Raw genomic sequence first — 24524 nt, 5'->3', positions numbered from 1 at the left:
ACAAGGAGGTTTTCCAGAGATACAATCCAGGCTGAAACTGTCTGTATACAGTAAGTGTTTGAATGATATTGATTAAGGAACTAGTGGTAACAGACTGACACTTTTCACCTTTAGGCCTCTGTTAAGCACCCACCATATCATGTAGGGAGCAACTGCTCGTTCCCATCATCCTGCAGAACAGCTTCTGAGATTTGGGCAGAGTGACCCAGATGAACACTCTGCAATTCTCTGGAGGTGGGAGAACTTCAGTGAACATGCAAGCAAGAATGCAAGTGAAATTGTAACTACTCATTTCAGAGGATAAGCAGGAGGTGGAGCTCTACGTGCCTTGTCTTCCTAAATAAATTGTTTGCTTCTTAGTTTGAGGCTTACATTAGTAGCTGACAAAATGAAGAGGAGTTTCCAAGCAAGCATAGCATAGGAGCTTTAGAGCCTTCATAGGCCCACTGGGGCCGTTTCTAGGAAGAAAGAAGCAAGACTGGACAGACACAGAAGGCTTGCTGATTTCCATAAGGACACAGGAGGCATGGAGCTTGTTCAGAAGAATGACTATCAAGACGTTTCCAGCTGGATTCCAGTACCTGTTTCCAGAGAGGTCTATCATAGCATCTTAATTTGAATGAACAGGAAGCCATTTGAAAAGGTAATTTGATTTGATTGAACAAAAGTAGCTGCAGACCAGTAAGACTGCAATTAGAGGAATGTGTGGAAGAAAGCAGATGGGAAGAAAAGGGTCAGGGACAGCTGGTAAACAGCTGTCCTGGATTGCTGCATAATTTACCAATGATGGGACAAGAGAAGGGCTCTCTGGCTGAGGCCTGGGGGAGACTCTCTGTAACACCAGGGGAAGATTATGGAGCTTTCCTTCTCTTTTGTGCCACAGAAAACACCAAGTAGTCACCTGCCCCATGTACTCGGTAATATCTGTGCGGATAAGGAAGAGGTTTGATCATCATAATTTACTGCATGAAAGAAAACAACAACAGAATCAGCCATTCTGATTAATTTTAACAGATTTGATCTTTTGTCTATAACAAAAATATATATCCTTTCTCTGATGCCAAACTAAACATCAGTCTGTGCAGAACTGCCCTTTTTTTATGCTTTGCTTTCAAGCACCATACCTGCACTTCTGCAGATTGGTAACTCTTGCCCTATACGTTGTTATACTGTAACCAGTGGGAGAGAGCCCAAGGTGAGTGGCAACCACGCTTGCAAATGAAAAGAGCCACAATACCTTTGCTTTCATCTGCCGAAACTATTTACATTGATGGCAAGCAGATGGTAAACAGATGGCAAGTATTCTTCTTACGGGACCTCCAGCCAAGGATGCAGACCATGCTACATGAAAAGCAGAAGGGGCTGGAGAGTCAGAGCCTCCACATCCCAAGGTATTTACTCAGACATGCCTTGAGGCAAACCAGCTAAACCAGCTCTCTAGGATCAAGCCCCACTCCCCTTCACCTTTTATTTCTGCAAGGAGATAAACTGGTCACAAGTCTTTGTGGTAGCTTTTCAAAAGCAGAATCTTCCTGGCTCAGCATTACAGAACCCTTTATTTTGCTGCCCACTAATGGACTTTACTAATGTGATAGTTACTAACAACATGAGCAGCCACGTGAGCCAAAAAGGAAAGCCAAAAGTTTACACCTGGCAAAAGGTCTGGGCTGCTGACTAGAGTCCCATCCTCCCATGCCAGCTCATGGGTGTGTGCAAGGAATTTCTGATGCATGCTCTTGTGAACAGCTAATGTGCAGTCTAGCAGTTTCCAGTAAATGGCTCTTAAGACTCCAGAGCCGTTGCCATACAAAAGTCTATTGTTCATATGCAGGATCCGCCTCCCTACCCTTTCATTAGAAAAGCACAGATCTCAACAGTGGCATGTTTATCTTAGCAGGGTGTTAAACCTTACCGAGACAGCCGCTGGTTTAGGATTAGAAACAAGTTTATCCCAGCTATTCTGAAACATCCAAAATGCAGGATTATGCACACGTATGTCAACAGCGCTTGGGAAACAGATTTAAGAAAGTGAAATGAACCAAGATGAGAACACCTTCATATATGAGAATGAGAGCAGGACAATTGCAGTGGAGAAATGGGGTTGCTGTGCAGGGAAGGAGCTCAGCTTCAGAATGCTTGAGTCTCTCCCTGGGCTAGAATCAGGGTCTATGAACACCTTCATAGACAATGCTTCATGCATTGAAAACCCCACCCAAGAGAGATGAAAATCCCAGGAGGCTAGTAACATCTATAAGTCAAACAACATTCAAGAAACTGTTTCTCCAATCTTATAAAAAATATATGGGTGATCCTAGGCTGGCATCATCTCATCCTAACCCAGACTGACTCCTACCTTTACTGCAGAGACAATACTGGTTATTTTGGTAGGTGGATTCAACAGAACAGACAAATATCCTATGAGAAAAGCATCCAACAAAGTCCTCCAGATAGAAATGTTGCAACTGCATTTAAGTCTGTGGCCTGCACTGTCTGCAGTTTTTTTCATTTGGCTCCCCCCTTCCCCCCCTCTTCTATCATAAACTGACTTGCAGTGCATGAGATAAGTCATCTCTCCTCCTCTTCTTTGAGAGATAGGTAGTAGAGCTGGAAAAGGTTCTAGTGAGATATTAAGAACAGCATTGAGGGAGATGGACCTGAAAGCCCACAGATCCAAAATTAGTGAGATAGGACACAACCAACAGTTTTCAGCTGACTTCCCGGAGATGCAGAAGCAGCAGAAGGGAGGTGAGGTAGGGAGGGAAAAGCAGAGATTAAAGCCAGGGATCAGCAAAGCAGTAGAGGAAGACAGGATACATCAAGGACAGAAGGGAAGACCAAGATAGACAATTTAGTGCCTCCAGAGAAAGACGAAGGATGTCATCAGATAGGATGCAGACAGAAGAAGCATCCTAATGCCTATGCGGCCACATATATAGGAGGGTCTTCATACAGATAAAAGGACAATGCATTGCATGAGGGAAAAGGAGCAGTATCTGAAAGGAAGGAAAATGCAGTAAATTTGGACATGTGAGCTGGAGGAGGAGGGGATGACTGGACATTTAGAGGAGTGCAGGAGCAACTCACATGCTAAGACTTTTGGCACCACAAAAATCATTATTTTTTTTCTCATTCTGTGGGCAAAATTAATTCACTGACTGTCAACCCTCTTCAGAACAACCTCCAGTTTTTGCTTCTTAATTTGCCCAGCTGAGCTTTACAATTCTCACCCCTGAGCTCATATTCTCCCAGCATTTAATATTTTTTTTTTCCAAGGCCGCCAACCATGGGTTATTATACCTCAGGTCTTTCATCTCCCAGCCAGCACTTACCCTCATGGTATTGTCACAGCCTCACAAATATCAAGAGCAAACCTAACCTTTGTCAAAGTAAACAGCTAAAATCAAGGCCCCTTGTCAGGAGTGGCTTGGCTTCACAAGTCATGAACCTCAGCTCCAAAATCAGCAGGACACCAAAGCAGGTGAAGGAGGAGAGGAAGAATAGAGATATACAGCCAAACTTCCACAGCAAGAAAGGAAATGCTGTGCCGGCAGCCTGGACCAAGCAGCCCTGAATTTTAATTAGCCCCTTTTCTTCTGAATGGAGAACTCAGACCTTGTCCTGGTGGGTGGGAACACAGCAGACATTTCAGGACAGGCTCTTTCCCTGGGAGAACAGAACTTTGGAAAGAAAAGGCTGTTGTAGAGTTAGACTAATTAGCCATGCTCTCTTATACCTGCTGCACGCTGTGAATGATTTTTCCTATTTGAATCACTCAACTTTGTGCCATGCTTCAACATTATGGTTTACAGGTACCCTACTCTTCGGAGGAGTAATTTCTGTCCTCAGGACACTTGCACCGCTGCAGCCCGTGAAGAGCTTCTTCTGTTTGATGTGTTCATAAGGTGAGTGCTTGGGATGATGGTAGCTTAGTCAAAGGAGGGTCCTGACTGCCCCTTAAAGTCTGTTGAGTAAGAAAGCTCACAGCTCTTGTGTCTCACAGACTGGATTAAATAACAGCAGCATGGGACTGACCAGCTGGGAGTGTTAACCAGGTAGTTTTCTGTAACTTGCCCAGTAGGTCCCATGCAATTTGCTGGCTTTGTCACCTTTAAGAGCTCCAGCACAAGCTAATATACCAAGGGCTTTTCAGTAATGCTACAGCTCAAGACAATAGGCTCTGTCCTGGTACTTCCCTCTAGGACACCTGCAATGCCTTCACCATGGAAAAAGGGGCAGAAACTGGATTCATTTCTCCAGGTGGGAATATGCAGACTGTCTCCTCTCTCATCACCCTTGTGTTTGGAGGTATCCAAGGGCAAGCACTTGTCCTCTGCAGCTCATGCTCCCTGTAAGCTCCTTGGAGACCAGCGTCACTTACAGCAGCTGCAAGCTGCTCTTGCAACACTTGCCCATGCTGTGTGGGTGGCCAAGCCACCGTCCAAGCAGCATTAAAAAAGACTTATCCTTTCTACAGGTAGACTCGAGGGACAAGCAGCTAATCAATTAACAGCCTCCCAAGACAAAGAATACCACAGTGAGTATTCTGGGCTTTGGGTTGCTGTCATTAAAATAATTGCTTAAACAATATATCTAACCAGCAAAGACTAAATAGGGAAATAATAGATAATTATGAAATTAAAAAACATGAGAGATTAGCCTCCAATGCTACATCTTTTAAACAAAGCATGCCCTCATTTGCATTCAAAAAATGAAGTCAGGAGAATAAACACGATAGTTGAAGGATGGAGTCCTGAATTTAACTACCCTGCTCTATTTCCTACATTTATGATCACAGTCCATGAGAATTTCAGTTTGGTGACTGCAGGCTCCAGTGCAAAAACTAAGCCCGAAGTATAGTGCGCGCTCCTGAGGCTCACTTAATCTCTGTTAGATGAACTGAAAGAATGAAAGAGGTGTCAAAGGTGATGCACAGCAGGCCTGCTGGAGACACTGCTGCCTGGTACCAAAGGAAGAGCTCCTCAGCCTTATCAGATTCCTCAGTAGAAAATTTGTGCATTCCTAGGGAGAGGCTCAGCAGCAGGCTGGATAACCCAAAGCTCAAGGCAGGAATGGTGGAACAGGCGTAACTGTCTTTGATCACTGAGAGGAGAAAAGAAAACCCCTCAAACTCACCATCCCCCCATATGCTCTCCAACAAGGTGCTGCTAAGAGGACGTGACAGAACTCAGAGTTCAGAATTCCTCCAGAACAGAAGTGCTGATCAGATATCCTATTAAATACTGCATTTTAAAAGTAGCGTCAACTTAATTTTTCTACCTTTTTTTTTTTTTTTTTTTTTTTTTGTTAAAGCTGGGTTGTCATTATTGCTAGTGCCAAAATAGAGCACTGAAAATAAAGGCTTTTAGAACTGAATGTGCTTTGTGCTATCCTTGGTTCCCGCATCTGCAAGAACAGGCCAAAACTATGCTTCAGCTTAGGAAAAGTATTCTTCTTCTATTTTCTCATTTACTTATTCAGCATTTTTCAACCTGTGACTTCAGTCCCCTAGAATTTTGCAGACTAAGTCTAAGAGGTCAAAAAAAGGAACAACATTTGTCATTAAGTACAAATATAAAATGCAAAGCTCTGGATTGGTAGATAGTTAAGGGTCTATAAATCTAAAAAATGTGAAATCAGGAGGCCGAAGCAGCACCAGTTTGGTTCATAAGCCTTGTAGAGGATTACAAACACTGCAAAACAGGAGTCGTATTTTCCATGCTGAGCACAGTAGTCCAAAATAAAAAGCCAGTATTTCACTATCTAGACTTGAAATGTGGAAGTACCATTGACAAAAGAGAATTAAAAGATTATGTTTCCTGCATTAATTCATTCCAGGAGATTATAAGACAAAAGAAGAAAATGAAAAAGCATATACTGGAATTTTCTCCAAAGGAGAAACAAGCTGTGACCTCTTTAACGTATTAAATGAATTAATGATCTACAACTTTCACCCCTCACCCTCTTGCTTCCCTGTGGGAAGCAAAACTGTGCCATCTAGTGGGATTTATACTAAGCCTTAACCGTGCATTCTTGCCAAACCCCATGGACATCCTACAGATCACCATCATTTGAACAGGCTCATTGTACAGCATGGGTCTTGGATCCCATTTTGCTCCCGAGTTAAAATCCATTCCCTACCAAAGCTGCAGGAAGATCATTTGAAGGGGATCTGCATACCCTGCCTGGCTTAAGAGCAGGAAAACCTGGTGCTTAGAAGTGAAATATCCAGGAAGTGTCACACAGGGTGGTCAGTGTGTCACCGACAAACAGAAAACAGAGAGAATAGGATAAAACAGGGGGGGAACTTTTCATCCCTTAGGAAGATTAAATACATCCCACAAAGTCTGCTATTTTTCAGGGGCCAGAGAAAGGGAAAGGAAGTTGCTCTTTCATTTATTAGCTAGATTCCTTCTTGATTTCTGATATGATAGAGAAAAATGATTTCCATGAGGGTGACTTGGTAAATTTGGAATGTCAAAGCCACAGGGTTTCCCCTGTGGATGAAGAAGCTCCCATTTGCCTGGCAGCCAGCAACTCTGTTTTGACATGCTGCATGCATATAAAGAGCTGCTGTATGCAGATGAGACTTGATTAAAAACAATTCCATTTCCTTGAAATCTTCTGTGACCTTAGTTAAACAACAGGCCTAATATAGATTTCAATATGATCTTTTAATCTTTGCCCTTTATGGATTAGTGTTATCTTCATGCTAGACAGGCATTTCAGTGCAGTTTCTTCTTCTATGCCAGTGATAGGGGAAATCCCTATCACATAAGACTGCAATACTAAACTCAAAGTACTGCAGAATTACTTATATGCCCAAGTATCAAAGGCAAATCTAATAAAACTTGATATATTTCCCTTGGGAGCATGCTTTATTGCCTCAGTCAAAACAGGTGAATGAGTAACAACTCCATAAGGAGTTTAAGTATCAAAAAAAAGTAAAGTTCATTGGACAATCCTCAAATAATTAACAACTCTTTCCTCTACAAACACAGTGAGAAGTGTTTCCCAACGAAACATAAGCTGTTTTTCTCCCACTCAAAGCATCCCCTGGAATAGTTGGATCAATTCTGTGCACTGGGAGACCTTTGTCTTATTTGAATCAACATGGAAAGGAATCTTAAGAATGTTTTGGTCATTTCTTTTGGATTTTTACTTCTCTTCACTGCTTATGGAGGGCTCCAGAGTCTACAGGTAAGTGGAGCTTCTTCAAATAGCTGGCAAACAGTTGGGCCGGAAATGCATCTTCTGCCCAAGTGGTAGTGTGAAATCCCTCAGTCTTTCCACAGTCTTTATATATATATATAATGCCTCCCTCGCAGATTTATAATATATTTTTATATATCACATAAGTATAGATATATTCATGACATAAGTTAAGACATCAACATAGCATGGGTTGCTATCCTTCACCCAAGTCCACAGCATCTACTAAGTAGAATTTTCTAGTACTTCTTCATCAGTTGGAATACTTGCATCAGTGTACTGTTTTAGATCCACAAAAGCTGTTTGAATGGAAAGTAAGTTTCTCTGAGATATTTCTCAAACAAATATACTGTAAAATTGCAAACAAATTTCTTTTCTGGGAAAGTTTTTGGTTTTGGAACACTTTTTAATTGCTGTATTTTCAATATTATTAAAACACAGCAATATTAAATAATAAAAATATATTCCTAACTCATTAAATAATGTAAGCATGAAGCAATACTATAACTCTTGACTTCATGATATAACATAGTAATTTAAAAAAAAACTATTTCATACAAAAAGCAGGCCACAGCATTAGCCACAGCTAATATTGACATTAACATCCAGAAACACAGAAATGAGATAGATTTTAAGAGAGATTTGAACACAACATACCATACACCAGAGCTGGCTTTCTTAGTATAGCTAAAAAAGAGTGAGGGGAAACTGTTGCTTTCTACAAATACTTCAGGACAGATAAACTCAAGGAGAAGGGTTTCAGACTAGAATGTTGGTCTAATGACAAACACGTGTATCTCAGCTATCTATAAGCAGGGTTAGGCAGGATACCAGAAGATGCCCCTGAGCAAGTGGGTTCTGGAAGGATTTTCCAACCAGTGCAGGAATAAGAATGCTTTGAAGATGAAATTAAACATTATTAGTAAGGCTTTTATTATTATTATTATTTAATATAATATGATAGTTATCTGCAGTAACAAGAGAGGGCTAAACTCATGTCAGAGAATCATAGAATTGCTCAGGCTGGAAAAGACTTTAAAGATCATCAAGTCCAACCACAACCTAAACAAACTTACCCTAACTCTAACAACCCTCTGCTAAATCATGTCCTGAGCACTGCATTGAAGATCCCTCCTATCTCCATACATTCACCTCTTCTCTCTCAGATCAGTTTCTTTTTGCTAACACTGCCAAATTCCAAGCTCAGGAAAGTTCTACAAATGGATGGAGGTGTTACGAATTGGGAAGACTAAGAAGAGGGGCAGTGATAAACCTCAGAAGTAGCAAGTCAGTCCTAGCATCTGAAACCACATGTTCAGGTTAAGCACTGCAATATCCATGTCTCCTATTCTGCAAGAGGGAGCGGTGCTGACTTACAAAGTAAATCCCTTCTCTCTCCACTTCATTTTGGTGGCTAAAGAGGACTTCCTGTGACACAATCAAAAGATTATTTTATTGCATTGTAGTCTGTAGGTGAAGAACTGAAAACAGGCAATGTTTATTTCAATGTTTCTCCCATCCATCCCCAGAGAAACTCCTAACAGTTAAGAAATCATATGATTTTGAAAGCCTGGCTCCACATTCTTGGAGGCTGTAGCTGACAAAATCAGACACTCAACTTCTGTGATCAGGAAGTCTCTCTGCCTGTTGACAAAACAATTATTCCAGTCTCCAAATACATTGACACCATTCAACACAGAAAATTCTCTCCTCACCTCCATGTCCTGGTGGGTGATGAATTTAGACCTGCAGACCTGCAATTTAAACTAAAGAATTTTTCACTGTTGCCAAGTCAGCCTTTGCAATACAGCATTAAGGATATTCTTGTTTGGGAGAAAGAAGGAAGGACAAAAGCCAAACAAGATCCTCCTTTCAACAAGAAACTCAAATTACATTAAGTAATCTAAAATTGGACTCACCAAAGTTTTGCATCTGAGTAATCCTCAACCGGTTCAGTACTATGCCTTCTAAAAGGGGTTATCACTGAGAAAATGACAAATTCACAGAGTCCATTGGGGAAAGGACTTGCTAACACTCAGGCCCAGCTTCCATCTCCCTGTTTCTGCTCAAAGCCACCCTCTGTACATCACAGTGGCATATACCTGTGGTAAAATCTGTCTCAACCATTGTTTTTGTCTATGCAGAGCAGTCTCAACTCTGAGGAAGGCCTGGGCGTTGCTTCCCTAAGCGTTCTCTATGCTGCTCTTATCGTCTCATCCATGTTTCTCCCTCCAATTCTCATCAAGAAGCTGGGCTGCAAGTGGACCATTGCAGGCTCCATGTGCTGCTACATTGCCTTCTCCCTGGGGAACTTCTATGCTAGCTGGTACTACTATCCAATTTAACTACTCGAATCCTCTCTATTGTGTCTGGGCTAGATAACAGTGAGAGTAGAGTTCTCTTTTGTTTCAACCCCTACGCTACCCCCTTGCTGTGGGTTTGAATATTAGGTGCAAAAGGCATTACCTAAATGAAGAGGGATAAATAAATTCAGTAACAGATAGAGCAGAAGTAAAAAGATGCAAAAAGCCAGAATGAATACATCCATCCACCCACCTGAAGCTGCTTCTCTAGCTCCTATGTACTGCAGAGATTTCCCTTTGAGAAAAAAAATGTCAAAACAAAATCAGAGGTTTCTTATAAAATCCAAGTGACTATTTGGTCTGTTTTTGGAAGGATTGAAAAGAAATCTGGCTCTGTGAGTAGAGGAGATGTGTTCCTACCAGGCCGCTTTAGAAATGGATGAACAGTATACTGCTCTCTAGTAACAGTGGATGCAACTCTACAGAGTAAAGGTGTTGTGATCCATCTTCTGAGGAGCAGATGCAATGTAATTCTCAATTACAAAGGGATTGAGCACTTGGGCACAAAGCCAGCTAGCCTAGACTTAGCCCCTAGATACAGCTGAGAGTGTTTTCAGATCCTAAGATTTGTAAGGTTGGCCCTTTCTTGATTTCACACAGTAGATTTGCTGAATCATACACAGGATAAATCTATTTCTTTGATGTCTATTTGTTGCCTCTGGATCTTTGGGTAAATGATTATTATGCTAAAGGATGATAATTCTGCTAAATAAAGTGTTCTTTGGCAGGTACTCACTAATCCCTACCTCTGTGATCCTGGGCTTAGGAGGAGCACCACTCTGGTCTGCCAAATGCACTTACCTCACCATTGCTGGCAATTCATATGCTGAGAAAGCAGGAAAAATTGGGAAAGACATTATCAACCAATACTTTGGGGTCTTCTTTCTGATATTTCAGTCCTCTGGAATCTGGGGAAATCTTATTTCATCCCTGATACTTAGCCAATCTTCTAACAAAGGTAAAATATATTTTAAAACTTGGCACTTCTACTATATACATGAGCTAGCTTTAGATGATTGAAGATTTCTGTAGTTGAGCTAGTGACCCTCAATTCCCATCATAATCAGTAAAAACAAGCACTTCAGATGTGAGTTAGCTCATCTGCAGCAGATCTGCTAGATTGCTCAGGAAATGTCTATTTTCTATCAACACTTCATCAACTATAAAGAGAGTTCAGACATCTAGCTCAAAAATAGATGTCTATTGAATTCCCCTCATGTCTCCAAAGCACAGATAGGCTGCTGGCAGTGACAGTCTTCTAGATCTGACTTAAAGTAGATTAAAACAAAAGGCAAAAAACTGGAGCAACCTTTTCACAAAGCCTGTAGTACTGAATTAGTTTGCTGCTAAGCATTCACGGTTAGTCAGGCTGGTGTTTGTGCTCACCAAAAATTAGTGCTTTCAGAATTGTCAAGAAGAAATAGAAATAGCTGTTGGCAGGAATCTGCACGCCAGGACTTCTCCAGCACATTTCAGGTTCAGACAGCAGATGTTTATGTAGTTTGAAGAAATCACTCAACAGCACTGCCCTCATTTCCCATGCTTGTAATTGGCATAAGCCTTAAACAGGCAATTGTGAAGATAAATTAATACCTGGACACCACCTTAGAGATTCACAGAACTACTGTGTATTATTTTTATTGCAGTCCCCCGGCCATTCCCTGTACTGTCAAAATCAGAGCAGGATGGACATGGAAGGGGTTTTCCACGTGCACTGCTACTATGAATAGCAAGGAGCTACCTCTCTTCCTGGGCTCAGTTAAATTGTATGTTCTCTGGGGGATATTCAAATAGGTATTGTGTGAAACCCAAGCATCAGAGAGTTGGTACCAGGTTTTAATCTTTGAATCCTTGGGTTTATAACAAGATGGTTGTGATAATTGTGGAGAATCAGGCATCTTCTAAACCCAAACACTGTTAAAGCAGAATGCTAAAGGACTTTATCACTTGCAGCAGAGCCCTGCTGACCTGATTACTGAGTCACATGATGTCACAGGAGGGACCAGCTGCTCTGATTTCATGTGCAGGGCAGAAGATTTGGTGCAGTGGTGGGGTCTGCAAAACATTTTACTCTCCTTTGGCTCACAGTACACATCATGTTAAGTGATGATAATAAGAAGATTAAAATACTGGCCATCTTGTAAATCCCCTATACTTTTACATTGGAGGATGTTCCTTGAACTCCAAAGAAACTCTAACTTTTACTTATTTTTATCAGTTACATGGGATTTCAGGAAAGGTGGCCCTCCTGCGAGGTGTGCTCTCAAAGCCCAAGGACATGTATGTCTCAGTGATGAGCAGCCATGCTACAAGCCATACTTCCCAGCTATGCTTTGTCAGCAGAAAAGAACTGCCTCAGGGTTAGGGCCTCCAGGCACTCAGTTCCTTGCCTCTCCTCTGACAGTACAGCAAAGGTAGCTACTACCCATATTACTCACTTCAAACATGCTTAAAGATTCATGGAGCAGTAAGAAAGATACAGTATTAGTAGACAGCATTAACGTACTGCCTGCATCACTGAATCCAGCAAGGCAAGCTGCTCCATGATGGAGTGCTACAACAAGGGACAGAAATCAATGTAAATTAAGAGAATCATCCTTTCTTGTTCACCAACTTTGCAGCCTTATTGTCAAAAGAACAAAACAAACCCTGCCTTGCAGTTTTCATACCACTGATTGTGCGTTCATCATCAGATTATCCATGAACAGATAAAAAAAAAAACAAACAAACTTGTTTTGCACAATTCTGCACTTTACTAGTGTGAGTCACAGCATATGGTAACTTGACTGAAGGCTTGCTCATCCAAAGCCATGTAGCTATAGCCACTGAGTAAGGTAATTATTTTCTTTATGTTTCAATCTATATTGAACCTAAAGTTGTTTATGAAGTGAACAGCTACTTCTCACTGCAGCAGCACTGTTTGGAAGCAATGAGGAAAAGCACACTAACTGCTGTTACTCAGTAACTCAACTGCAAAATTACAGATCAAGTTCTGTTTAAGGAACCAGTCAAGGTACACTGTATTGCTCTTTACTATGCGTGGACCAATGGAAAATTGTGCAACAAAACTATTGAAATAATTTTGTTTTTTTTAATCATCTTTTCTCACTGCAAAGCTTATTCATGCACACACTTTGGGTCAGTATTTTGCCTTTACAAATGGGGTCCTAAAGGAAATGGGCACAGTGTCACGAAGACACACAGGATGTGTAAGCATGTGTGTGTGTGCAGCTTTGGCACAAGCCCAGCACAGGGCAGAAGAGATCAAACAAAGCAAAGGTCTTACTCCAAACCCTGCCATTCTGTTCTGGTTTCAAATATGCTCTCAAATTGTAATAAAGCTAGTAATAAGTTAATAAAGCAAGGAGAAGCCAGTTTCTTAGAAGACTGCATTAAGGGGTAATCATAAGTTGAATTAATAAAACAGAAGATGTCTCAAGGTGGTTTCCATTTCTATATCATACACAGAAATTTCCTGAATAGGGACAGTGTGCTCTTCTACAAGAGCTGTTAAGTTCTGCTGTAAACTGAAAGCCCTTTCTTGCAGTGTAATATAAATTACAAGTTACAAATAAATACTTAAACTTCAAATAATGCAAATAGAGATTGTAGTCAGATGTAAGCCTCTGGCTTTAGTCTGTGCCTTCATGTAACTATCAATTCCATGTTCTGTCTTGAGCAACTGTTTCCATTAAACCAATTTTTTGTGCATGTTAAGCTTGGATACTGAAGTTAACATCTGTAATTGGAAGGATTTGAAACCACAATTAGGCACTGAGTGCTAGATTCCCTTTTCACTACATCCTTATATATAGTATGCATTCATCTGATCTCGTCTCTGTCTTGCCTTTCTTTCTTTTTTTTTCGGTTCTTACTGAGTTAGTGGAAATCTCAGAAGACCACCTGGCATGCTGCGGGGCGTATGATTGTGAGAGCACTACCACTAACACCACTGCCTTGGCAGAACCCTCTAAGTCCTTGGTCTACACTCTGCTAGGGGTCTACACTGGTAAGTAATCCACAGTCATCAATGAATAGCACTGATAGGGAACTTAATATTTGTGAAATCAAGCATAATTTTGCAGATTAAGTTTCCAACTTCCTATTTCAACCCAGTTTGCTAGAAGGAAATAAGATAATGAGAGCTGTAAACTGCTCCGTTCTAAATAGTTTCAAACGCTGTGTGCCAGCGTCACATGATTTTTGTCTAAAGGAGCAAGACTTCTCACCTGGAAGAAAGCTGATTCAGACTAGAATTGAAAGTACGCTTACACTGCAATTTGAGGATTACACAAGCTCATCCAATTATGCAAGAGAGAGTTTTAAATCCACCATTTTCTGTATCAGTAATAGCAAACCAGTTACTAATGGCATCAGGTTGATTCATATAGACCAGCAGAAGTCCACAGTGCTAAGAGCAGCTCTCTAGAGGTACTGCTGATGGTTGGACTAGATGATCTTAGTGGTCACTTGCAACCTTAATGATTCTATCATTCGACCTGAACTCACCAGCTGCCAGCCATCTGTGGATGCCGATCAGAACAGGCAGGAGTGTTCTAACCTGTGTGCTACAGTTCAGCATGAGAACTGCACTGTAATTAGAGGTGGATGTGAACCACAGCTCCTAGAACATGCAGTCATTCAGCGGGAGGTTTTTGGATCCCTGCTGAAATCTTACAACTTTAGTCAATTCTCAGCTGTGATGCTTAAATTATAATGCTTTTGTGAGAAAATCAGAGATAAAAAGCAGCAGTAGGTGAATTGGCACATCTCTCATTCAGTAACTATAGCTGCTATCGACCCTCCTTGCACAGGGCTAGAAAGAAATCAAAGACAGAGAAGACTGATGCCATCAAAAACTCCAAAGATGAAACCAGATAGGTAAAAACTCAGCAACATTTCGTAGCAATGAAGAAAGTTCAAAATACATCTGTCTCAAAACAGGCTCATCTCTAACTAAATGAGAAGTATTTTAGCAAGGCAGAATGTGGCCTTAACTTTGTTAAAACATCTTAGCCTCTGCACATCAATATGCTCTCAATGCTGAGACAGATGCACATAACTTGACATACACTAAAGTGGAGAGTGTGCAATCCAGCCAGAGACAGCACTCACCAGGCAAGTCCACCACAGCAAACCCTCTCTCCTGTGCAAACCTGCACTCCTCTGAAGTGAGAAAAAGCAAAGAGTATCCCCCCCACTTCCCTTCCAGAGAGTGCTGGAGCTGATGAGTTTTTGTTAAAGGCAGTTTTGGCTCTCAGGTTTAAATTTAAATGTGATGACTAACATATACAGCAGTCCCTTAGGCTTCCCTCATGCAAAACGAATGCAACCTTGCTGTCTACTGACCTTGTGTCAGTAGGGTTTCATTTTTCTTTTAAGCATTTAATAAAAGATATGTCTTTTCCTACCTCGAGGGAAACCAAATAACTAAATATTTCATTTACAGACATTTTTAAAATGTCTTTCCTGTTTGGTTGCTGAGTACACAGTTTGCCTGCTTAGGTGGAACCTAATATTAGATAAGCCTCTTGTTCATTTTGTGGATGTTTCTTTTTATGTTCATACCAATTGCTATTAAGCCATGCAGTTATTCATCTCCTGTAATCATTCTTGATTCATTTAACATATTTGTTAGACTATTTGACCTATAAATGCAAATATCCTGTTCTCATAAGTCTTGCCATCAGCCCAAATGCACCAATGAATATACTGGCAGAATATACACCACTATTGTTCTACAGTCCAGCTACCACGTAGAATCAGTACAATGGAGAATATAATTTCCTTCTAGGAAACATGGGTGAGAAATAATACATGATCACAAAAATGCAGCAATTTTCTGTAAATCTGCTAACATATTTGTGCATTAAAAGTTCACAGAAAAGAGGATGAACACATAGGAGCACACCAAACAGGCCACCTGGATGAGAAGAGGTGCTCAGTTCTCCTCTTGCTCTGTAATTCCACTTGGTTCCATAGATAGTTTTCTAGTGTCCATCAGCAAGAGAGGAAATACAGTCATGCCTTTTATCTGTCAGAAACTGGTTGCCAATTTTTGTCTTCAAGGGTATTATGAGCCACAAATACCTTCTTGATTACATGAACAAAATCTTTACGATTCACTCCATGAGCAGTGTATGTAGACTGATGCATACATGATCACTTTTTAACTACTGTATGTACTCTTTTATATGCTGCTTCTGATAAGAAATTACAGGTTCAAAGCTGTAACACATCTTTTTCAAGAGCACAATTGTTTACTATCATCTTAAAAATAGCACTTATTCTGTACTTAAAGCACAGTTCAGAGATGATTAAAAAAAAAAAAAGCCAACAAAAAATGGCTACACGTACTGGGATCCAAGACAGCAGTTCTACTAGCACTGTATTTTTCCTTCCATGTATATGAAGGAAGATCCACCCCCAGCCATGAGTGCCTTGGCAATGAAAGTGTATATTCCTCTCTTGTGTTGATTTAAAGCCTTTTGATAGACCCAGAGGGAGCACTCTCTGGCCAGCTCCCAGTCCCCATGACCCCTGCCTTGCCCTGGAAGGGTGAGCCATCACCCTCAGTGGCCATGCAGCTGGCCTGGCGGCTGTCACAACAGCCAAGTCACAGCTAAGCGGAGGGGATTTGCAAGGTGTACAGCTGTATGAAGAAGATGTGAGCATAGATCAGGCCTCCTTGTTTACACAGAATTGCCCTTTACTCTGAAGCAAAATCAGATTCATCTGCCAAAACATCCCATGCAGAGCTAAGCAATAAGTCAGAACAATAACAGTAACAAGCAATTTCCCATCCTTTTTCCAGCATTCCTTATTTTTTTTCATGAACTTTTTGTTTTGTTTTTGCAGCTAGTGGTGTGCTAGCTGTGTTGCTGATTATTATATTTCTGGACCAGATCAAATCTGAGCAAGCAGAGGCTGAGAAAGAAATACAAAAGACACCATCCTTTTGGTCTACGTTCCTAGCAACTTTCCAGCAGCTTAAAGATAAAAGGCAGTGTCTTCTAATCCCTCTGACAATGTACAGTGGGCTTGAACAGGGATTTCTTGCTGGTGACTACACAAAGGTGTGGATGACAATGAAAATCTATTTCTGTCTAATTGTTCTTTGTGCCTTAGTGTCCTACTAATTGCATCTGATCTATATTTACTTGTTAAATGAAGATGTTTTTAATGGTGATTTGTGGTTAGCTAAATAACTGCTTACCTCTACTTGAATGAACTCTGACTGACATCTTCAAATGGGATAAGCTAGTGGTAAATATGTCCCTTGGAACAGCCTAAAAAAAAAACAAAACAAAAAAACAACACACATTGTGAGCTTAACTCATCAGCAGAGAGCTACAGGTTCAAACTCTTCAGTTTGTTGTAAATAACAAAGTGGGAGACAAGCCAGAAGTCTGCAAAGCTTTTCCATCTTCCTTCCTTCTGGTTTCCCTTGAGTTTTTATAACTGCAAGTCAGCACACATACCACATTATTTTATTGTGAGAACCTCTACAGAAAGAGGGCAAACCCTCTACACTGATGGCTGGAAGCCTTTGCATTAAAATGATCACTGTTGCTCCTCCTCCCTCACTCTACAAACCTAGACACACTTCAGGTGTGTTCTCCATATTTGTTGAGAAACCCTCCAAAGAAAGGGAGCAAAGTTCCTGAGCTAATTATTTGATACTCAAGTTTTCAAACCTAGCATATAAGCAGATGGAAGAATGCACCTGCTGCTGTGTTTGAATGGATTGAGAGGGGCACTCCATGGCCACATCCACTGGCTTGCTGAATGCTCTTATAGGTGAGGTCCTCTTTGCTTCCTGGGAACTGCTCAGTAATGGCCATTGCACCAACTGTCAGATTTCAGACATTTCATGATCAGACATTGTCAGATCATGATCTATGAAGGCAAGGACAGAAAACTCCTAGTGTCACTGCCAGGAGCTTTATTTGCATAGTTAGCAGTGCTCCAGTTTCTTCCCCTCCTTGTTACTGCTGTTTGCGTGGGTGACTGGGAACTAGATTAGGAATATCACTGCTGAAGTCCAACTATGTCAGTACTCATATTCAGAAACTTGTGAGCAAGCTCTGTAGCTATGCTCCTTTGACCTTGTCTGTGTTGGCTGTTTACTAAATACTCATGGTAAGACCCTTGAACCATAGCTGCATATATTCACTAAAGTCAATATGTCACCACTGTCTCCTCTCTTGCAGACTTATGTGACCTGTGCCCTGGGGATTCATTATGTTGGTTACGTGATGATCTGCTTTTCAGCTGTGAATTCCCTTTGTTCTCTGCTCTTTGGAAAGATCTCTCAGTTCACTGGTAGAAAATTTCTATTTGCATTAGGTATGTAAAGTCCACTCAAAGGACTGATCACCTCGCATAATACCTCAAATCCAGTTCTCGACCCTTTGCATGCAGGACAAAGTGAGGCTCCCTGTCAGCTAGCGATTAAAATTGATGTGGAGGCAAAACTAACTCATGAGAGGCAGCACAGCACACAGCTGTGCTTGAGTCACTGTCTTATGTCACTTTGCTTGTGATGAGTTCATGCTGCTTTTGAGGGCACTGTCTACTCAGAAAACGTCCTATAGCTTTGAAGCTACAATGCAATGGCGATAAACGATCCTACAATACAGATTACAGATGTTGAGGTTCTACAATGAACCTGAAAAGAATTTCTCCATTGCCACACCTTTTACGAAGCAAAACCAACAGAAAACCAGCAACTGAGAATCTAGTTCCCTCTCTCCAGAGAACAAAGTTCAGGGAGCAATGACACAATGGAGGCAGAAAAACACCAAGAAATGTTTCATTTCTGTCCCAGTATCCACTGAAGTATCACCCAAAGTACTGATACCTTGCTTCCATCACACAGGCCTATATTGTTAAAAACCTGTACTATTAGAAACTTCACTGGCTGAGTTAATATGCATCACTAGAGGAATTTCCTCTACAGGAGTTTTTAAACCCGAGCAAGAAAGAAGAAATTTAGGGTTCATTACACTATCATCACTAAATCATCTGTGATTCTTCTATATGTGTCTGTGTGGAACTCCTTTTAGATGTAAAACAAACAAACAAATCACACCACCACCCAACAATAACTTAACAGCAATAAAAACAAAAAAAGCATTAGTAATGCAAAGCCTCTGAAGCTCTCAGGTGTGTTTACTAGTCTATGTACTCAGATTAGAAAGGTGCACCAGTGACAGGGACTAATCAGTTATCCATTTACATACTACTGTTAAGAAGGCAGCAAACCCTCAGGACATTCTTAATTGTCTTCCTTAGCCCTGAAAGGAAATCTAGCACTACTTAATCAGAGCAGAACAGTGCTTTCTCTCCCCACCACACACCTCGCATTTGGATTGTGAGGCTTTCAGCAGCCCCTTCTCCTGTTGAGTGGCAGTTCCTATGATAACAGCCACATCAGCTCCCAGGATCCCTCAGTTCAGGACGCTCAGAATTATTAACAGAAGACTGTTAAACGATTGCATTGTATTGTATTGTATTTCATGCAATATCAACTCAGTCAGTGCAAATCTCAATGAACCAGAAAGATTTCTGGATTGCCTTGTGCTTTAGTTGGGGGAAGAATTTTAAAGAGCATATACCACGACCTCTCCTGCATATAATAGCGTTTATATTGCTCTGCTTTCTTTCTAAACTGACAGCCACAGCTACGAACACTGCCTGTATAATAGCACTACTGCTGTGGAAACCTCATTCTAACCAGCTTGTCGTGTTCTTCATAATCCCTGCTCTTTGGGGCTTATCGGATGCCATTTGGCAGACACAAACTAATGGTAAGTCTTGGTGACAATGAAATTAATTCTCCTGAGATGTAAAATTCTGCATGTTTATATTTATAAGCAATCTGGTTTAGGACGTGCATAATAATTAGAATAGGTTTAAGACCGCAACTGAAAGACATATATTAGTTCTTTAGAGACTAGAATAAATCAGAAGTTGAGAATGAGAAAGTAGAATACTTATTAAATATTTTTTCCATGATGAAGAGAGGAGAACACTGTGAGAGATGATAACAGATATTCAGAATAAATATTCTGGAGGAGCATATTTCTCAGAAAATTACAAGATTCAGAAGAATGTTACATTTAGCCTGTCTTTTGTAAAAAATAAAAAAAAAAAATAGAGCATTCAAAAAAAATCAACTCAAATCTCAGCTACAAAAGCAGCAGTAAATTGGCTTTCAGTAGTTATTAGAAAAAAAAAATGAGGGAAAAAGCCACAGAGAACAACATTATGCAACCACACAAATCTACGATTCATGCATTTCTGATTTGTTCCATTTAAAAATCATAATCAAATGTGATAAGGTACAAAAAGCAATAAAAAGAAGCAGAGTCATGAGAGATTTCCACGTGAAGGAAGAATAACGAACTAGAATGCTTCAGCCTGGACAAGTGATAAATAAGGAAGGCAGAATGTGAGATCGTGAATAATATAGGAAAGGTGATTAGAAAATGATTTGCTATTTCTCTTCATAACAGAACAAGTGGTACCAAACAGCACTGTCCTACAGCAGGCTTCATAGAAAATATGAAGGAAATGTTTTTCCCAGAAAATACATAATCAAATTGTGGTGTTCATTACCAAAGGATTAACAAGAGCCCAAAAATATAAATGGTTTTAAGTTGGCATTACATCATTTCAGGGGGAAACGTTCTTGGGGGTTACTAAGCCTGGTGGTACAGAGGAAACGTAAAACTCAGAAAGTCCCTGTGTCTTTGACTGCCAGACTCAGTAGGGGAAAGACCATTCTTTGGCAAATAAGGCATTCTGTACTTGCCTTATTTCTTACACTCATCCTATGAATTTGTTGCTGCAAGGATATGTTTGGACTTCTTGTCTAATACACTACACATCTTTAAAATCTTTTATGATCTTCTGCTCTGTGATACAGTGTAATTATTAATCCCCAGCATAGTACAGATAACGAGGTGATACACACTCACTTCTGTAAGGGTTCACTTATACTTACCGTTAATGGGAACTAGAGGAAGTGATCTTCTGCAGACTGAAGACAGATTACAAAATGCTGTAGAGGGCAAGAAAAAGCTACAGTCTCTATTGTATGTATTGAAATACATACAGGCTGCTAAAGACCATCACTTGCAGTCTTTTTAAACCAGTGCCATAGCCTGTGTCCACAAGGTACTGTTAAATGCTCTCCCACTTGTTCTTGTACTTTGCTTCTTATTTATCTATCTCAAATTCATGTTTGGCAGAGACTGTAGGAATACACAGGTGACAGAACTAGCTCACTTGCTAGCTCCCATATCTGCCCTTATTTGCCAGTGTGTCTAGGTGTCCTCTCTTGAATCTCTCTGGTTAGCCCAGTAAGTGATTTGATGATTTTGCTCACTGGATAAATCAGTACATTTCTCCTAGAGAGACAAAAGGAAATCACCACAGTCCTTTTCCTGGTGCTTACAGAACTCCTTTCCAGCACTCCTACAGTACCCTAAACAAATAAGGAAGCGACCAGTCAGATGGCTCTGTCCTTCCAGCAGTTTCAGGTCATATCACTTAGAGCGGAGCTGTTACACATGTCAAGCAACACCCGCTCAGCTTCTCTCATCTCAACCCACAGCCTTGTCCCTTTGATACAATTGTAAGTCAGTGCTCTCATTGTTCAGGTTTATAAAGGGAGAGCATCGGTGATGATTTGCACTCTTTGAAGTAAAGTTGGTAATTCATTTCCTGCTCCTGCCAGCCATCTCCCTGGCTGTCCACCTCTCTCCTTCCCAACACTCTTAAGAATCATTCTCCAGAATCTTATGTCTCTCACTAAGATGAGGGATCTTTCCAGCAGTCCTTGTCCTGATACTTGACTTTCCTGGGAACATCTCAGTGTGGTTCTAGCATACCTGAGGAAGGTGCACCCAGTGCCCTCATTAAGAGAAAGGAGTAGGCTTCAATGTGAAGGGGCTTCAGTGTGAAATGGAGGCTGGAAGATAGTGCAGCTCCTAATGCCCTCACTTGCATTTTGCGTGTACAAATCATTGTACTAGTGAGCTCTGCAGTGTTGCGAGAACTCCAACCTCTATTACAGTTCTGCTGTTGGTCACCCACATGTTCAGGCTCCTGCTGGATATTCATTAAAACCTTCAGATTTGTTGCTAACTAGGCAAAAGACTAATGTTCCTTATGCTTGCACAGTATCCTTTTTTGTCATCTTTTACAGTTATTCTGCAGCTTCTAGTAACAAAACGCACAGAATTTGCATTGTCACAATGATGGCAGGAGATTGTGCAGTGACAGTATAATGCTGCATCCCAGAACAAACTCAGCAGTTTGAAATGCCTGTTTAGGACAGTCTCTTCTCCTCCTCATCAGTTTTATAGAGATAAAGCAGTACTAAAATAATAAGAGAAATTCCTGACTCCAAAGGCTATGAGGTGAGACTAAGACCTGTAAAATAGCATTAGGGACTAAGGTCTGTGGTGCTTCCTTAGGCAAGCTCCCACAAATGCCCTTTCCATTTCAGCAGACTAATCGCTGAATAAATACAACATCATTGTGCTGCATACTCCAGGCATTTTACGGTAATCAGAGATGGTTTACTTTGGCCTGTTGTGGATAGTTAATGCTAGAGTTCCCCCTAGAGGCATGCAGGCAAACAATAGATGAGTCATTTCATGTTACAAAGTTTCCTGGTATGTTTGTGTACATATGTGCACTCCATTACCAGTTGAAACCTACTTCATTTCAGAGTGTGTACTTCCCTCTCTTATCTAAGCTGAGCACAGTTGCTGTTATCACCTTCCTGGCAATAAACACACTTCAAGGACAATTGTGCAGCACAGGTAGACTGCAGTAAAATAAAGCTCTCTTGAGCATTATATGTGCATTTAGAAAGGATGTGAACCAGACCGGAAAGTTTATAAACCTGGACAAAAATTATTTTCAGCAGTCCTTTTCCACATCCATGCCTACCAACAGAGCAAGGTGAAGAGGCTGTAGGAATGGGAAAGCAGGCAGGACAGAATTAGGACAGAATTTCCATGAAAGTGAGGCTCTATAGCTACCAACAAGAATTCAGACCTAGCAGCAAGCCCATGCACTCAGCCAGCCTAGTGGACCCTTCCACAGCTCCAGTCAGCCATACTGGTGCCATACTGCACTTGGCAAGGTTGGTAATTAAGATCCAGCATTCTAGAGAACTTTGTTCTCTTTGTCTTTTGGCTGAATATGCATATTTCAAATATACAAGTTGTTAGATACAGAAACAAATGAGCAAAGTCAAGGTTCATCACATTCCTTCCTACTCACCACAGCTGAGTCAGTGGAAACATTGGCTTTGTTATCACCACCGATGCTAGCTCAGCACCCAGAGGAAAGCAAGCTCTCTGCCCTTCCCTTGGTGCTTCACCAGTAGGACCCAGAGGTGGGAATCCCTGCCTGAATCCCAGGCATGGGGATGCAGTTGACCAAACTCAGAGGGAGCTTTCAAGACAACACAACAGTATGGAAGGACTTGCCTACAAACCTTCCCCTTTTCCAGCTGATAATTTGAAAAACAAACTTCCTATCACTTCACTTTGAGACCACACATCTTTTCTTCCTTCCTCTCATTTTCTTTCCCTTTTTCCCTGTTATTTGCTTTTTTGTTGTTTTTGCTGTTTTTTAACTTATTGCAATTCATATGAGTGCAAAAATATTCTACAACAAAGTTTGCACTTGCTTCTCTCCTTAAGAGGGAAGGTTTATTTTCCCTGACGTGGCCTATTTATCCCTGTTGCAGAAAATACATAGTTTCAAACTTAACCTTCACAAACCTTGTCTCCTTGTTTTCATTCAGGACTTTATGGTGTTTTATTTGAGAAACACACAGAGGCTGCGTTTGCAAATTACCGTCTCTGGGAATCATGTGGATTCGTCATTGCCTTTGGTTACAGCACCACACTGCGAGTCTACATCAAGTTGTACATTTTACTGGCTGTGCTTACGTTGTCTATGGTGACATATGGAATGGCTGAGTACCTGGAAGCTAAGAGATCCTCTGGGACACCTGCTACTACAGAAAAAGAAAATAAGGGACCTCACACCCAGGAAACACATATCTAACCCATTTGGGTCAGAGTAATCAAGGTCATCTCCTACAGGCAGGTTTCCACAGGTGTTCCAAGTTCAACAGTTTCAAACAGATTTTGGGGCCAACAAAATACAAATGTCTTAGGAGTAAAAATTTCTCTTGACATTTCAGCCTTATGAAGGAAGATTACCTGACTTCATCCTTTCATACAACTAAACATCTCTCTTTTTTTAATTAATAAAGTCTGGATAAATGTATACAAGACTCTTAAAGTCCTAACAATTTCGTATTTGTGGATCAGACCTGGTACGGGTTTACAATCAAAGCTGAAAAAACCATATGCAACATCAGAAGATGGCAGCCACTGGAATTGCTTACCTGATTACAGGGAATGCATATAACGGTTCCAGTGATCTATGATCGTGGAGTCACCATTTATAAAGATTTATATTCTTCTCATCCTGCCTTTTTTAAGCACTCGCTGTGAATAGCATTCTGTTACAGTCTGGCTGCATCTACACTTTGTACCAGAACATGACTGTCAGGCAGCAAGCAGCCCAGGTCTGTCTGCGCTGAGGTCCAGCAGCAGGGCACAGACAGGCTCACCTTCAGCCCATGCTGCACTACCACGCAGGTTCTGATCTCTCCCACAGCCACAGCTGCGTTCATCCTGCTAGGAAGCAGCAGCTCCCCTCAGCCAGTGTGCGATGAGTTCTCCCTGAGAGCTCACGGACTGAGCTGGGTCACACAATGTCCGTTGCTGAAGAGGCAGGTGGCAGACATACCATGCATCATAGCACCATCTGGAGCTTAAGACAGTCAACTTCGAGTAATTAATGCTGATGCATTAACAGTTTCCACCGTAACAGGACGAAAGCCCGGGG

The 24524-nt window shown here is 41.1% G+C and overlaps 1 protein-coding gene across 12 annotated transcripts; it reads left to right on the top strand.

The window, feature by feature from the left end:
• The first annotated feature begins 391 nt into the window (after positions 1–391).
• UNC93A (unc-93 homolog A) lies at positions 392–23682 on the top strand. 12 transcript variants are annotated; one of them, XM_048937029.1, is made up of 12 exons: positions 392–643; positions 3810–3902; positions 4200–4348; positions 4475–4534; positions 6999–7197; positions 9354–9535; positions 10301–10530; positions 13456–13581; positions 16431–16648; positions 17786–17921; positions 19253–19384; positions 23407–23682. In XM_048937029.1, exons 5-12 carry the CDS (start codon positions 7111–7113, stop codon positions 23670–23672), a joined length of 1377 nt encoding a protein of 458 aa, XP_048792986.1. In that variant the 5' UTR covers positions 392–643; positions 3810–3902; positions 4200–4348; positions 4475–4534; positions 6999–7110; the 3' UTR covers positions 23673–23682. The 12 variants fall into 12 exon arrangements, with proteins under 12 accessions (XP_048792986.1, XP_048792984.1, XP_048792991.1 ...); XM_048937027.1 differs by lacking the exon at positions 392–643 and adding an exon at positions 3395–3478; XM_048937028.1 differs by lacking the exon at positions 392–643 and adding an exon at positions 3504–3621.
• Positions 23683–24524: the final 842 nt, after the last annotated feature.

Source organism: Lagopus muta, chromosome 2, assembly GCF_023343835.1.
Source record: "Lagopus muta isolate bLagMut1 chromosome 2, bLagMut1 primary, whole genome shotgun sequence".
NCBI lineage: Eukaryota > Metazoa > Chordata > Aves > Galliformes > Phasianidae > Lagopus > Lagopus muta.
Note: the sequence above shows the minus strand (reverse complement) of the source record. Positions and strands in the feature narration are given on the sequence as shown.

Coding starts and splice junctions, on each gene's coding strand:
- UNC93A (XM_048937029.1), top strand. CDS start 7,111: ATGGAAAGGAATCTTAAGAATGTTTTGGTCATTTCTTTTGGATTTTTA. Junction 7,198..9,353: donor GAGGGCTCCAGAGTCTACAG/GTAAGTGGAGCT, acceptor TTGTCTATGCAG/AGCAGTCTCAACTCTGAGGA. Junction 17,922..19,252: donor AAAATTTCTATTTGCATTAG/GTATGTAAAGTC, acceptor CTAAACTGACAG/CCACAGCTACGAACACTGCC.